General features: G+C 43.6%; 1 protein-coding gene and 1 long non-coding RNA gene across 2 annotated transcripts in view; one reads left to right on the plus strand and one right to left on the minus strand.

Moving 5' to 3' along the window:
- Positions 1 to 3,121: 3,121 nt before the first annotated feature.
- On the minus strand, positions 3,122 to 11,928 carry LOC115291581. The gene is made up of 5 exons (XR_003908541.1): positions 11,870 to 11,928; positions 10,483 to 10,715; positions 8,243 to 8,416; positions 3,935 to 3,989; positions 3,122 to 3,400 (listed from the first exon to the last, which is right to left on the minus strand). It is a non-coding gene; the product is annotated as an uncharacterized LOC115291581 (long non-coding RNA).
- Positions 11,929 to 12,117: 189 nt separating this feature from the next.
- Positions 12,118 to 12,820, plus strand: part of ADAMTS5 (ADAM metallopeptidase with thrombospondin type 1 motif 5) — a 44,642-nt gene continuing 43,939 nt past the window's right edge. Inside the window, exons 1-2 of the mRNA XM_029938680.1 lie at positions 12,118 to 12,195; positions 12,634 to 12,752. Coding sequence (XP_029794540.1) covers positions 12,118 to 12,195; positions 12,634 to 12,752 — 197 coding nt within the window. The remainder of the gene's footprint in view (positions 12,196 to 12,633; positions 12,753 to 12,820) is intronic.

Raw genomic sequence — 12,820 nt, forward strand, 5'->3', positions numbered from 1 at the left:
GGAACATGGCTTGAACTTGATTCTGTATCCTGACTTCCTGGGTTAGTATTTTGGACCTAATTTTAGGGAGGGTTACAAACAAGATATTTACCAATCTTGCTCCAAACAACTTGGAGAACAGAGAACTCAGATCAAAAAAAAAAAAAAAAAAAAAAAAGTCAGACACGTTTAATGATCTTTACCATATTAATTAGTCCCAACTGGGAAATCTGACCAATACAGATTGGCCCAACCAGGTTTCTTTTTCATTTCCCAGTTGGCTGGTCTCTCTTTCCCTGGCGAGAAGTCAGTACGAGATATAAACAGAGCGACAGTTTCCTTCCATTTATATCCAAGCACAGCACATTACTCAGTTTAATGAGTATGTGAAGTATGTGGATAGTTGTTGAAAATGCAGATCCAGTGGGTCTGAGGCAAGGCCTGAGATGCTACATTTCCAGAAGCTCCCACCTCAAGAAGAGCACCAAGTTCCTAGGGTTTTTCAAACCCAGGAAATTTCCAAAATCAAAATTATTTTTCTAATAAAATAAAGACCTTACAGTGGAGTTCTCCAGGGGGTGCGTGACACGTGATGCTACAGTGATTGTATACAGAAGCAGGTAGGAGAATCCAACCATCTTCTGCAGAAAGATTTGCAAAAATATAAAACAATACCACTCACTTCACTAAAGGTTTTTCATTTTGGAAAAGACAGCTATTTTTCATAAATAATATATTACCTAAATAACCATTGAATAGGTTTATTGTTGTTATTAGTAAAAAAATAAACAAATATTTATTTTTTAAGGTCTCATTTCTATTATCATAACGATTAGTAGATCTAACCACATATTGAGAACTGCTCATAAACCAGAGTTTTATGGTTTCATAATTTTTCATAATTTTTCAAGGGAAGCCGGCTTCAAAATATCTTAGATTGATCACTTCATAGAGGGTGGGAATTGATTTTTCCCTATTTCTGCAGAAATATTAAGAAAGAGAAAGCATCCTAATATATAGATCGGGTAAGAAAACATTGAGAACACACACATTTAAAAATACTACCTTAGCACAAAGTACTTAGGGACATTTTAGAAGGAAAAAAATAAAAGAATTTGGCTATGGTTTATACTCTTTTGAATGGAAATTCAATAAACATTCAAGGAGTTCTTATTCAAGTCCCTTAAGGTTGGGAAATGACAGAGCAGGAAAACAAGTGAGTCTTAATCCCAAAATATGCTACATCACCACAAAAGTAGATGAGTCAGTTTATCCTAGGCCTCCTTAAATTCTCATGTTTTCTTACCCATCTTGTGGAGGAATATTTGGGAAAGTATTTTCCTTATTGAGTGTATTATTTCTTCTGAAAGCCTCTCTTCAAAACACTTGTGGGGCAATGAGTCAAGTAATGCATTTGTTGACTTCACATGTGGCAAAAACTACAATGCTTCCGGAAGTTTCAAACCAACCTATTTATTCCAGCAGTGCTTAATCCAATCACCTCTGTCTTACCTTCACCACCTGTAGCTTTGTAGAAAAGTTTGCATCCTTGGCTTTCATTTCAACCTCACTTTGTTGGCGATTCCCTGCCAGATTTCACCATCTTGCAATGTTTTCCTAATGTTGATCTCACTAGTGGGGAAACTCTGCATTGCAGGAGCCCGGCTGGAGGTACCATCCCATTCACCTCCTTTTCTTAGACCTCTGGGGAGCATGACACTGCTCACCTGGCAGATCTGAGCTATTACTGGATTCTCCTTTCAAGTGTATCCATTTTACTTTCTGTCTTAAAGTACACACTTATGTTCTTGTCACTCCCACCACCAACAGTCACAGTCAACCTCCTTTGAACCAAAAGTTGTGCTTGTAGGTTTGTTTTGTTTGTTTTGGCTCAAAGCAACAGATATTTACTCTTTCACATTCTGGAAGCTATAAGTCCGAAATCAACATGTCAGCAAGGCCACACTCCCACCGGAGGCTCTATGGGAGAATGCTTCTTTGCCCCTTCCTAGCTTCTAGTGGTCCGGGCCCTCCTTGCACCTTCCTTGGTTTCTAGCTGCTGTGTCCCTCCAATCTGTTTCATCTCCACATGGCCATCTTCCCTGTTTGTGTGTGTCTGTATCTGTGTTTTATTAGATCAGTCACTGGATTTAGGGCCCAGCCTAATCCGTCTGACCTCACCTTAACTACTTCTATCAGCAACAACCCCATTTCCAAATAAGGTCACATTGTGAGGTTTCAGAAGGTTTCTTTTGAAGAAACAAAGAGTTGTGGTTTTAGCTTTTGCTCAATATCTTTACGTTAGTTGCTTTTTATGTTGTAATGAGTATTTGACACAAAATAAACAAAACTGAGAACCAGAAAAGCCAGACAACCGCATAGGCTGACCACATTTCAAAGGATGAATTGCTGTGTACTATACACGTTCATGAGTTTTTCAGGGAACCACTCGGTGATTGGAAATGTGAATACCATATCCGCTAATCGTAAGGGTCTGATATATTACATCACATGGTGGGAAAGACAAGCGTCATGGAGTCTTCCCTCAAGTACAAACAGCCAAGACCAGACTGCTACCACCTGAACTCCCTTCTGGACTTAGGGGTCTAGAATGCTAAAACTTCTATTAAACTGAGTTAGAGTCACGACTATTTTCATAAACTATATTTCTTTCTCTTTTCCTTCAGCCAAGGCCAACATCATAAAGAAACAAGAATTAATTTTGTTTTTGTTGTTGCTTTGTCTCTCTTCCCTTAAGTCCCGTGGGATTAAATGAGATTGATTTCACTGAAATCAGTTAAGCACAGGTGTGATGTTGGCTCGGTGCTGGAGGCACGTGCAGATGGAGGTCACAGTCCTCACACTCAGTGACGGCAGTATGGTGCGTGTCAGGAGGGACAAAGAGACAAGCCCGGAAGCAACCTTAATACTGTCAAAGAATATAAACACAAGAGGACATGAATGAGAAAATTACATTGGTTGTTTTATTTTATTATTTTAAAGTTTTTATTTATTTATTTTGAGAGAGAGCACATGCATGTGTACATGAGCAGGTGGAGACAGAAAGAGAGAGAGGGAGAGAGACAGAGAGAGAGAATCCCAAGCAGACTCCATGCTCAGTGCAAAGCCCCATGTGGAGCTTGATCTCACAAACCAAAAGATCACAACCTGAGCCATTATCAAGAGCTAGTTGCCATCCAGGTGCCTCACATTGATTGTTTCAGATTCATCTTTATAGTTCATACAGACACCAGAGGTAATGAGATGCATCTCTCTAAACCCCTTTGGAATTTCTACCTCTCTGCATCAGGCTTTTCTTCATCTTTAGCGACTAGAATGAACGTCTTCGATATCTTTCTTCTCCATAGCTTTCGTGGTTCTCTTCCAATGCTTCCCATCAGGACAAAGTCAGAGATACACTCTTTGAGCCAAAATTTAAATGAACACAAAAGAGTTAAAACTAAACCCACGACTAATAATAATGACAGTTATTGTAATAATAATATTTATTTGCTATGTACCAGGCACTTCACACATATTTAAATTCTTCACCTTCATAAAAACTTAGTGATGTGTGTGTTGCAATATTTCCTCTTTTGCAAGGAGGCTATAGGTGTACAAAGGTCTAAATAACTTCCCCAGGATCACAGATCATGCCTAGGCTAGGATATGAGCTTGGGGGCTTGGCTCGTTGCTGTGTTTTTGTTTCTGTCTTAGTTTTCATTTTTTGAGGGTGTGCTTAACCATACAGAAGGTTAGCACAAAGTACAAATTCAGCCACTCCTCTGCCTCACAGTTTGGCAGAAGAATTTTGTCGCAGCGTGGAGTCTGGCCGTGTGCCCTAACTTCTATGAGCCACGTGATGGGCGTTTTTCCACACTGCAGGGTCAGGCTGTGAGAAGGGGCAGGTGAGTCAAACACCTCATCAAAGCACACATCTGAGGGGGGAACGCACCTTTATGTTGCAAGGCTTGAGAAACATCTGCAACACTGACTAGGATGAAACAGACCTGGAATAACAGAAATACAAGTGAAGTCAGTTTCAACTAATCCTAAATGTGACAATTCTGCAACTAGTGTAGCCATTGAGATAAAGGGTGTTGGAATTCTGATCCAGACCAGCGTGAGCCATGCACAGAACAATAATGGGGAAAAAACCCTAAAACAAAAAAACAAACAAAAAAATACTAATAGAACCAGTGTTACACATTTATAAGTTACTTGAAACTACAGTTCTCAGAAATAATGGGATAAGCCTGATAGCTAACATCAGACCAATATAATAATACTGACTATTCATTCTTACCATTTTCAATTAAAACAATGTTAAGACCGTCTACTATATGCAAAGCATTGAGCGGAGGACTAGACAGAACATGACAAAACAGAAGCATGTGAATGCAGATTCAGCTTCAGATGACAGGATTCTTAATGAAAGAAAACAAAAATAAAGATTTTAAAGACTTTGCTGGATTCAAGGGTTCTGATGGTGTTACCTTCTCTTTTTTTCCTCTCTCTCTCTCATTCTCCTTTCTACAGTGCACAAACATGTGCACTAGGCTTCTCAGAAAAGACAGGGCTTTATTATTAGAGAAAGGATGGTTAAGAAGGGTGTCAGACAAATTTCAATAAACATATGCATGCAGACCTTAAAAAATAATTAACATAAATATTCTGTAGAGCTAACATGTCTATTCATGCCTCCAGTTGCCCATTCCCAGCTAGAAACTAGAGTTAGATCAGTGACAAAGATAAGCAAGGTTCGTGTTTTCATGGAGAACCCATTCCAATGGAGAAGCCGGACAGAAAGAAAGAGAGGATGGGGGTGTGGGAAGACCTGGGTGTGTCAGTGGGTCAAGCATCTGACTCTTGATTTCAGCTCAGGTCATGATCTCATGGTTTGTGGGTTAGAGCCCCCGCATAGGGCTCTGCACTGATATTGAGGAGCCTGTTTGGGATTCTCTCTCCCTCTCCCTCTTTCTCTGCCCCTCCGCCAATCTCTCTCTATGAAAAGAAACAAACATTAAAAAAAAAAGAAAGAAAGAAAGAGAGGGAAAGCAGGGAAAAGGGAAAGAATGTGGAAGGAAGGGGAGAAGCCAAGAATAATTCAGAGACACTGAGCTATGTTCAGCATGCCAAAATTTACTTGCGTAGGAGGGACCCAGCCATGAGATTTCTTAGTGATCAAAGGCAAAACAAGGTTTACGATCAAATGGGGAGAAGGAAAAATAAACCTTCAGGCCACCTCAGAGTCTCAAGACATTGTTGTGCATTTCTTGGAGGGTAAACTGTTTGGCTGGAAGTTAAGAGAGGCCACAGGATAGACTGTTGTTTAATATTCTACTAGCAATTTTTTAAGTCATTTTAAAATTTTCTGCAGGTTCTGTAGAGTTTATCTGTGGAGTAAACCTGAGGGGCTTTCTCTGTGCCACACCTGATAGTTCCCCTCTGAGTGCCTCCAGTCTTTTCAGTTTTAATCTGCACCATTTTCCCCATCCAACTTTCCTAAAAGAAAGCCACTTCATACACTACCAGGTGTAATGAAATAACAGCAACCTGATTAATGCTGTGGCAGAAATAAGATCTGAGATGCAGAAAACGGGGCTAGAGGTTAGATAATCACTTGCACATGTGTGTTTGGCAATTCACATCCAATGACTGGTCAATAATTCTAAAGTAAAGCGTCAAAAGAATGCTTTCAGGTATCATTCAACAGAGTCATTTGGGCTTAAAGGGACATGGGCCGTTGGACAAACTTCGTGGGCAGAACTGGTGAGGACTTCCTCAACAGGAAGATTTCGAACACAGGTTTGAGTCTTACTGAGTGACTACTTTATCCTTTCCTACCCAGATCTGTTCTCTAAAATGTTGATGTCCCCCATGCCTGAAGGACAAGGGGAATCCTGGTTTCATCACGTGCCTAGACTGAAAAGGGCGTAGATGGATTGGAAGAGGATCCTGAAAGGAGAAAAAGAAACAAAAGCAAGGGTCTGGCTTTGGGGAAGAATGCAGGAAAATGTGGTCTAGGAGCAGTTCCCTGAACTATGTAAATCAGTCAGTCTCTACTTCCCTGTCTCTTCTTGCTGCTTGAGGCTTATCTGCTCCTGTTTCCAGAGATCACAGGTAAAATCTTTTTATTTCCTTCCTTCCTTCCTTCCCTCCTTCCTCCCTTCCCTCCTCCCTTCCTTACTTAGAGAGACAGAGAGAGCACGAGCAGGGGAGGGGCGGGGAGGGGGAGAGAGAGAACTCCAAACAGGCTCTACTTGGATCCCCATGCAGGCTCGAGCTCACAACCAACTCAGGACTCCAGCCACAATTAACCAACGGAGCTACCCAGGCACCCCCTCCCCCCACGTAGCAATCTTATTAGGACTCTGGTGTGTTTCAGCCACTGGGCGAGGTAGTTTCCCACAGGCTCAAGTCCGGCTGGCTGGAAAGAGAAAAGGCAGAGAGTTGATGGTGATTGACAGGTAGGGTCCTTCCTGGGATGTGGAATAAAATCTTCATTCAGGCAGTCTCATTTCATGTTTCCAAAATGATTCTGGTGACAGAAAGAGGGGTATATGATGGGCATCACCTTCTAAGTAAAAGAAAGTAAGTAAGAACTCAAGTGCTTTCATCTGAACCCCTATCCGCAGTAACCCCTTAGAGAGATATATATTAATACCTGGACAGTCATGAAAAAATGATACTGGGTGTCTTGCTTAAACCATCTAAGCAGCCTGCAGTGATCTTGGCATCATGGGTGGGGGGAAAGCTTATTGACTCCACGGTTATTGTGTCCATTTCCTTCCTGCCCATGGGGAAGTGAAGCAGTATCGGATTGGTGTCTACCAACTTTGTTTAGATTTACTTCCTCTTCTTACTTTACTGACCAGAATAAAGTACACACACTTAACGTGGAAAAATCAAATTCTTTCGAAGAAGACTGTAATACTCTGAGCTTGAGCATGGTATTGTTACCATGTAACCTGAACTTAAGACAAACAAACAAGTAATTAATTGTTACTGTCAAACAACTCCTACCTATTACAATTACTACGCTTTAAGGAGTTTGAAATCTTTTCTTAAATTTGCCGCCATGAAGGAAAAAATTAAAACCTCAAGTGTTTCAAATTACTGTAGGCTGGAAATTCCCTGATTTTCCATGTGTTTCCAGTAAGATTTGATTTCAAGATGATTTCCGGAAAATAAAGGGAAAAAAAAAGAACTGGAGTAACCCATAAAAGCAAGTAATATGCGCATAATTGTGTAAGAAAAGCTAAAACAACATTTCACAGCTGGTCAACATAAAAACTGACTTGTTTTACTTTACAGATAGCACCTGTATGTCTTAAATAATACACACGTACATTATTCATTCGAAGACTTTTTATAGTGTAAAATTTCAGTGAATAAGAATAAAAATCTATTTTTCCAAAAATTTATTTTTTTATAATATTAAGCAAACTGATTCTGAAGTGTATGTTATCCATCACGACAGATAGAATGTTCTGTAATACGCCCTAGGCACATAGCAGAGACAATGGTTTTATCAGGAATGCAGTAAACTTCGCTGGAAAAACATCTCTACTATGCCTGTCCCAAGAAAGAGTCCTTCACGAGGTGCAAAGAGAAATTGGTGTAATTAACCAGAGCAGAACCTTCTCCGCACAGGTCAGTGCAGCTTTGAGGGGAAACTGAGTTAGGGGTGAGCATGTGTGCATGTTGATGTGTGTTGTGTGTCCAATATGTGTGAGATTGTGCATGTGTGTTGGTCCAGATGCATGTTAGACCCTCCTGGGAGATAAGAGGATTTGGAGAGGGAGGTAAAGGGCTGGAAAAGGAGGGGACTGTTCAGGTACAGCTACATCCTCTATACATTTAGGATTCGTATCGAAGCTAGTATAGTGAATATACTCCTTCCCATATTCTTAAAGCGTCATTTTTGGTTTTGTTTTGCTTTGTAGTAAGAACATTTTACACGGAACGTACCCTCGGTACATCTTTAAGTGCACCGTACATACGGTATTGTTAACGGCAGGTGCGACGTGGTACACCAGATCTCCAGGATGTATTCATCCCGCAGAGCTGAATCCACTCTCTTTGAATAGCAACTCCCCATTTCCCCAAACCTTAGCCCTTGGCAACCATCTCTGATTCTGACTTGGACTATTTCACAGGTGACAATATGGATGAACCTGGAGAACATTACGCTGAAACAGGCCCATCACGAAAGGGCAAATACTCCATAATCGCCCAACATGAGGTGACTAAAAATTACCTGTGGTTTTGAAGCACATCTTCTGAGAACTAGAACGTGAAAAGCTGAGAGACACTGGAGGAAAGGGCTGGCCCAAAGTCTGTAAGGCATTCCTAATGGGCCTCAAGTAGCTCTGGAGAGGTTGTGTTCCCTGCATCCACCGCCAGGCTCCAAAGGGAGACGATCCTAAGGAAGCTGGAAATACAGTAAGGCCTGGGGTAGGGATCTTGATCTGGGAAAGAAAAATTACTGCACAAAGTTGAGAGGCTGTGATTCTCCTACACGGGAAGTAAGGAGCAGGTGTTTGGCCTAGGGGAGATGTTTTATTGTCAGTTATTTCCTTGCCTATACCATTAAAATCATAGATGGGGGAGGGGGGAGGAAATGACACTTTAGCAAATGGAAATGTGAGAAAATACTACTTACAAGGACACACAAATCCTATGGAGTGAAGCTGTCTTGGAAATACACAGCTCAGAGCACCTGCAGTAGTTACTCTCTTGCCTTTTTCCCTCCATATTTGCATTTTCCAGTGTGTAGTCCAAGCATCTCCAGGCACAATTGGCTCCTCTCTGAACTGTGAGCTTCTCTGAACATTAATCAGGGCTTATTCACATTTATGTGCCTCCAGGGAGCTTCACACAGCACTTGGCAGTCAGCCCTCGAAAGATATTTGTTAAACTGGATAGATTTTAAGAGGTGTTTTCGACTGAGGACCAACCGAGGGAGTAAAGTTTTGAGGATGCAGGAGAGCCGGCCACTGGTGGGCTTTTTATCCACAGGCATCACTTTGGTCTCTAATCTCAGTCTCTCACTGGTACCCGGAGGAAGTGGTCTTAGATGATCTCCAAGATAACTTCCAACTATAACCTCCAACTGACTGGCACAGAAAGTCTCTCTTCCTTTTGGGAAATGCAAAATTATATATCAGGTGCCATCCCATCCCCCATAAACGCAGTGAAAAGTTCTCATTAAACATGCACAAACACGCCTTATCTTCGGAATAATGAAAGAGCGAAGCAGCAATTAGTCCACCTAAACGTGATTGCTAATGTATTTTAGCTTTCTACTGTAAAAAGAAAATAAAAACTTGGACGACTTTCATCCAGTACAAATTACTTCCTTGGACTGACAAGACACTTATTGTTCGGGAACATAGCACTTCATCCTAATCCACTGGAGTAATATTTGAAAAGTATTACCAAACGAACTTCCTAAAGTATCCAAGTTACTTTCACAGAAAAATCAAAATTATACCCAAGTAGAAGTTGTCTGAGTATGTAAGAATGTACTCATTCTATTTATATGCGGTATTAGTGCCTTTCTTTGTGAATGTGTGGTTGTAATAAATATTTAGTACTTGACGTTATCTGCTCTGTCCTGTTTTTCGACATATTTCTAAACATTTGAATAATCTAAGGACAAATGTCATTATGTAATTAAATTTAAAGCATAAAATTCAGAGGCATGATTTGCATGAGAAATACAGTGTTTTTCAAAGAGGAGCAAAACTTTCACTGAGAAGAAAGATCAGTTGGAATTCTTCTAAGTGCTAAATAGGACATCTCCTGCTGGTGAAGGCAAATCATTATTATTAATAAGTTTAAGCCACTGTCATCTAAAATGCTTCTCTCTCAAAATGATCCTTTGGGAGTAACAATGATGAAATGGTTAACATTACCTAATCAAAGTTGTTTTAGAGATGGTGTTTGGTGCCAAGTATTGGACTCCTTTTCAGTGACATTGGTAAAAAAAAAAAAAAAAAAAAAAAAAGAGAGGGGTACCTGGGTGACTCAGTTGGTTAAGCATCTGACTTCAGCTTAGATCATGATCTCATGGTTTGGGAGTTTGAGCCCTGCATAGGGCTCTGTGCAGACAGCTCAGAGCCTGAAGCCTGCTTCAGATTCTGTGTCTCCCTCCCTCTCTGCCGCTCTCCTGCTCACCTCTGTCAGTCTCTCTCTCTCAAAAACAAATACATATTAAAAATTATTTAAAAATGAAGTTTGCACTCTAAGACAGAAGGACCACATGGCTTTAAGAAGGGACAGAGAAGACAGTTGCCATGTGTCCTGATCCCGAACACCTCTGGTCCATCAAACTATTCAACTAGTAGAACTACTTTGGGCAGCTGACCACTGAGAGACTAAGGGGATGCCAGCCTTAAGCAACAGCAATTTCCTGCGAAGTCTGGAGGTATTTCAGAATCCACTAGGGGCTGTTGGGTGGTCCAGGGTCCCCAACTGATCATCTCGTTTACATACATGAGGTAATGTTCAGGATACGCTTCACTTGGCAGCCCAGGTGCACACGGTCCTCCAGGCACGGGGCCCTGGGCAGCTTGACTGGGCAGCTCTGAGATTTCCACACGGGGTTCACCACCACTCTGAGGACCTCCAATCACTCCCTGAAAGCGTAGTCAGATCTCTTGGCAAGGATCTGGGGAAACCACTGTAACTCGGGATCCACTGAGGAAGCCCCGCTACCCTTTGCATCTCTGTAAATGAAAGGTGAAAAAGACAGAAATGTGCTAATTATTCACATTCAATACCCAGTTCATTGTTACGCAGGTATTCATCAATTAGCCTGAAGAATGAAGGGAAGCGGGAGGGGCTCTTGTCCTTCTAGTAGATCTTCTAACCATTACAGGATAGTGGTTACAAAGTCCTGGGATGCTCTTTCTTTTCTATTAGGGTTGATCATTACAGGAAACAAAGACACTAGAAGAAACCTAGTCACAGTGGCAATGCCACTCCCCTACCAAAAGCCACCGACCTACACCAACCTCCCCCTCTTCTCCAGTCTTCCTTTTTTTTTTTCCCCCTCCTAACAGGAATTTCTGAGAATGATAGTAGGTCAGGATCTGGAGAGATGAGCGGTTGTTCTAGGACCGATAAATACAAATATGGGTATTTAATTTTCATTTAAGCAGGAGGAAGAGGAGAAAGTATGTGCACATTTTTTTTAATCTTATGAGAAAAAAAAAGAGCTCAGTGCTCTACCACGGTTAACTCTGTCGCCCTGCCTTCTTAGAGCAAAGCAAAGGAAGTTCCAATCCCCCGGGACGAAGTGACAGGCTGCGGGAGCCGCGGAACGGCGCGCGGGGACAGGGGGGAGCCTCGGCTCGCACACAAAGGCGCGGAGCTCCGGGGCGGAGGGCGACCCGGCCGGGGACACCGCGGGCCTCAGGGCGCAGCGACGCGCCAGGAAGCGCCTGCCGGCGGCTGGGAGAAGTTAGTCACCCGGAGCCCGAGCCCGACGGGCGTCCCGGAGCCAAGAGGCCGGGGGAGATGGGGAAGGGACCACCCGGTAGCGGGGCGGCCGGGAGGAGGCGAGCAGAGCGCGGGGCCAGGGGCGCAAGGGCCGCCGAAAGCCCGCGGCCGGTGGATGGAGCTGCAAGGTCTTCGGGGCGGGAGCGCTCGGGCTTGCAAAGAGGAAAAACTTGAGGCAGGAACTTCCTACCGGGGGAGAAGGAGAGAAGGCGGCAGGGAGAGGTTTGAGAGGTCTCAGTAACTTTAAAAACACACCAAAACACCCCTTTCAGGAGATGAGGTAAGCCGGGGTTAGCCAACCCCGATTGGTTGTGAAATATCAGACAAACCCGGAGCCACTGTGACTTTAAATGAGGCCAAGGAAATCTGTTTTTCTTACCCCAATACTTTTTTTCCCCTCTTCTCCTTCCCTCTCGTCCTCGCTCCCTCCCTTGTCCCTCCTTCCACCTCGCCGGGTCCTTCTCGGTCTTCCTTTCCTCGATCACCCCCCCCCCCCCGCCACCTCCACCCGTCGCCCGCCCTCCCCCATCTGATTAGGCGCGGACCGGGAAGGGTGGGAGGGGTGGGGGAAGCTCTCCCTTTAAGAGGCAGCTTGCAGTGACGAATTGTTGAAATTGCCATTGCAGGATGGCATGCCGCTATAAATTCATTGTTCCACCTCCTCGCATCTTCACAGCGCTCGCGCTGCTCTCCGCGCTCGCAGCGGCCGACTGGGGATGACGGCGGGCAGGAGGACACAGCATCCGAAGGGACACGGACGCGCCGCTTCTCCGGCTGCCCGCAGGCCGCGCCTGGCATTTTTTGTTTTAATTTTTATGGCTTTTTTCCTCTCTTTCTTCCTTTCCGCCTGGTTCTGGTAGAGTCAAGGAAACCCACAAAAATAAGAAAGGAAGTGGGCTCTGCGCTTAGAATCCCGGCTGCCGGCGGGTCCAGAGCGGCGAGGGGGCGGGAGGCTGCGCGCACCAGTTGCCAGCCTGGTGCGCGGCACCATCCGTCTGTACTTTTGGCGACAGTGGCTACATTTGGGGTTGGATTGGGGTTATTTACCCCCGTCCCTTCCCTCGTATCTGCGGAACCTCCACAACCCCGCTTTTCTCTTCTTCTTCTTCTTCTTTTATTTTTTTCTTTTTCTTTTTTCCGGAGCACGAATCCAAACATTTTGCAAACCAACAAAGAAAAGTTCGCACGCTGGCACGGAGGCCGGGACCGGCTGGCGCTGCCGCCAGGTCCTCCTCCCTCCGACACTTGACTCAACCTTGCAAGTGTGTGTGTGTGCCCCCACCTCCCGCCCCGCTAACTTCCATACCAAGTAACAAATACCATAAAGTCC

The sequence above is a fragment of the Suricata suricatta genome, chromosome 5, assembly GCF_006229205.1.
Source record: "Suricata suricatta isolate VVHF042 chromosome 5, meerkat_22Aug2017_6uvM2_HiC, whole genome shotgun sequence".
NCBI classification, from domain to species: domain Eukaryota; kingdom Metazoa; phylum Chordata; class Mammalia; order Carnivora; family Herpestidae; genus Suricata; species Suricata suricatta.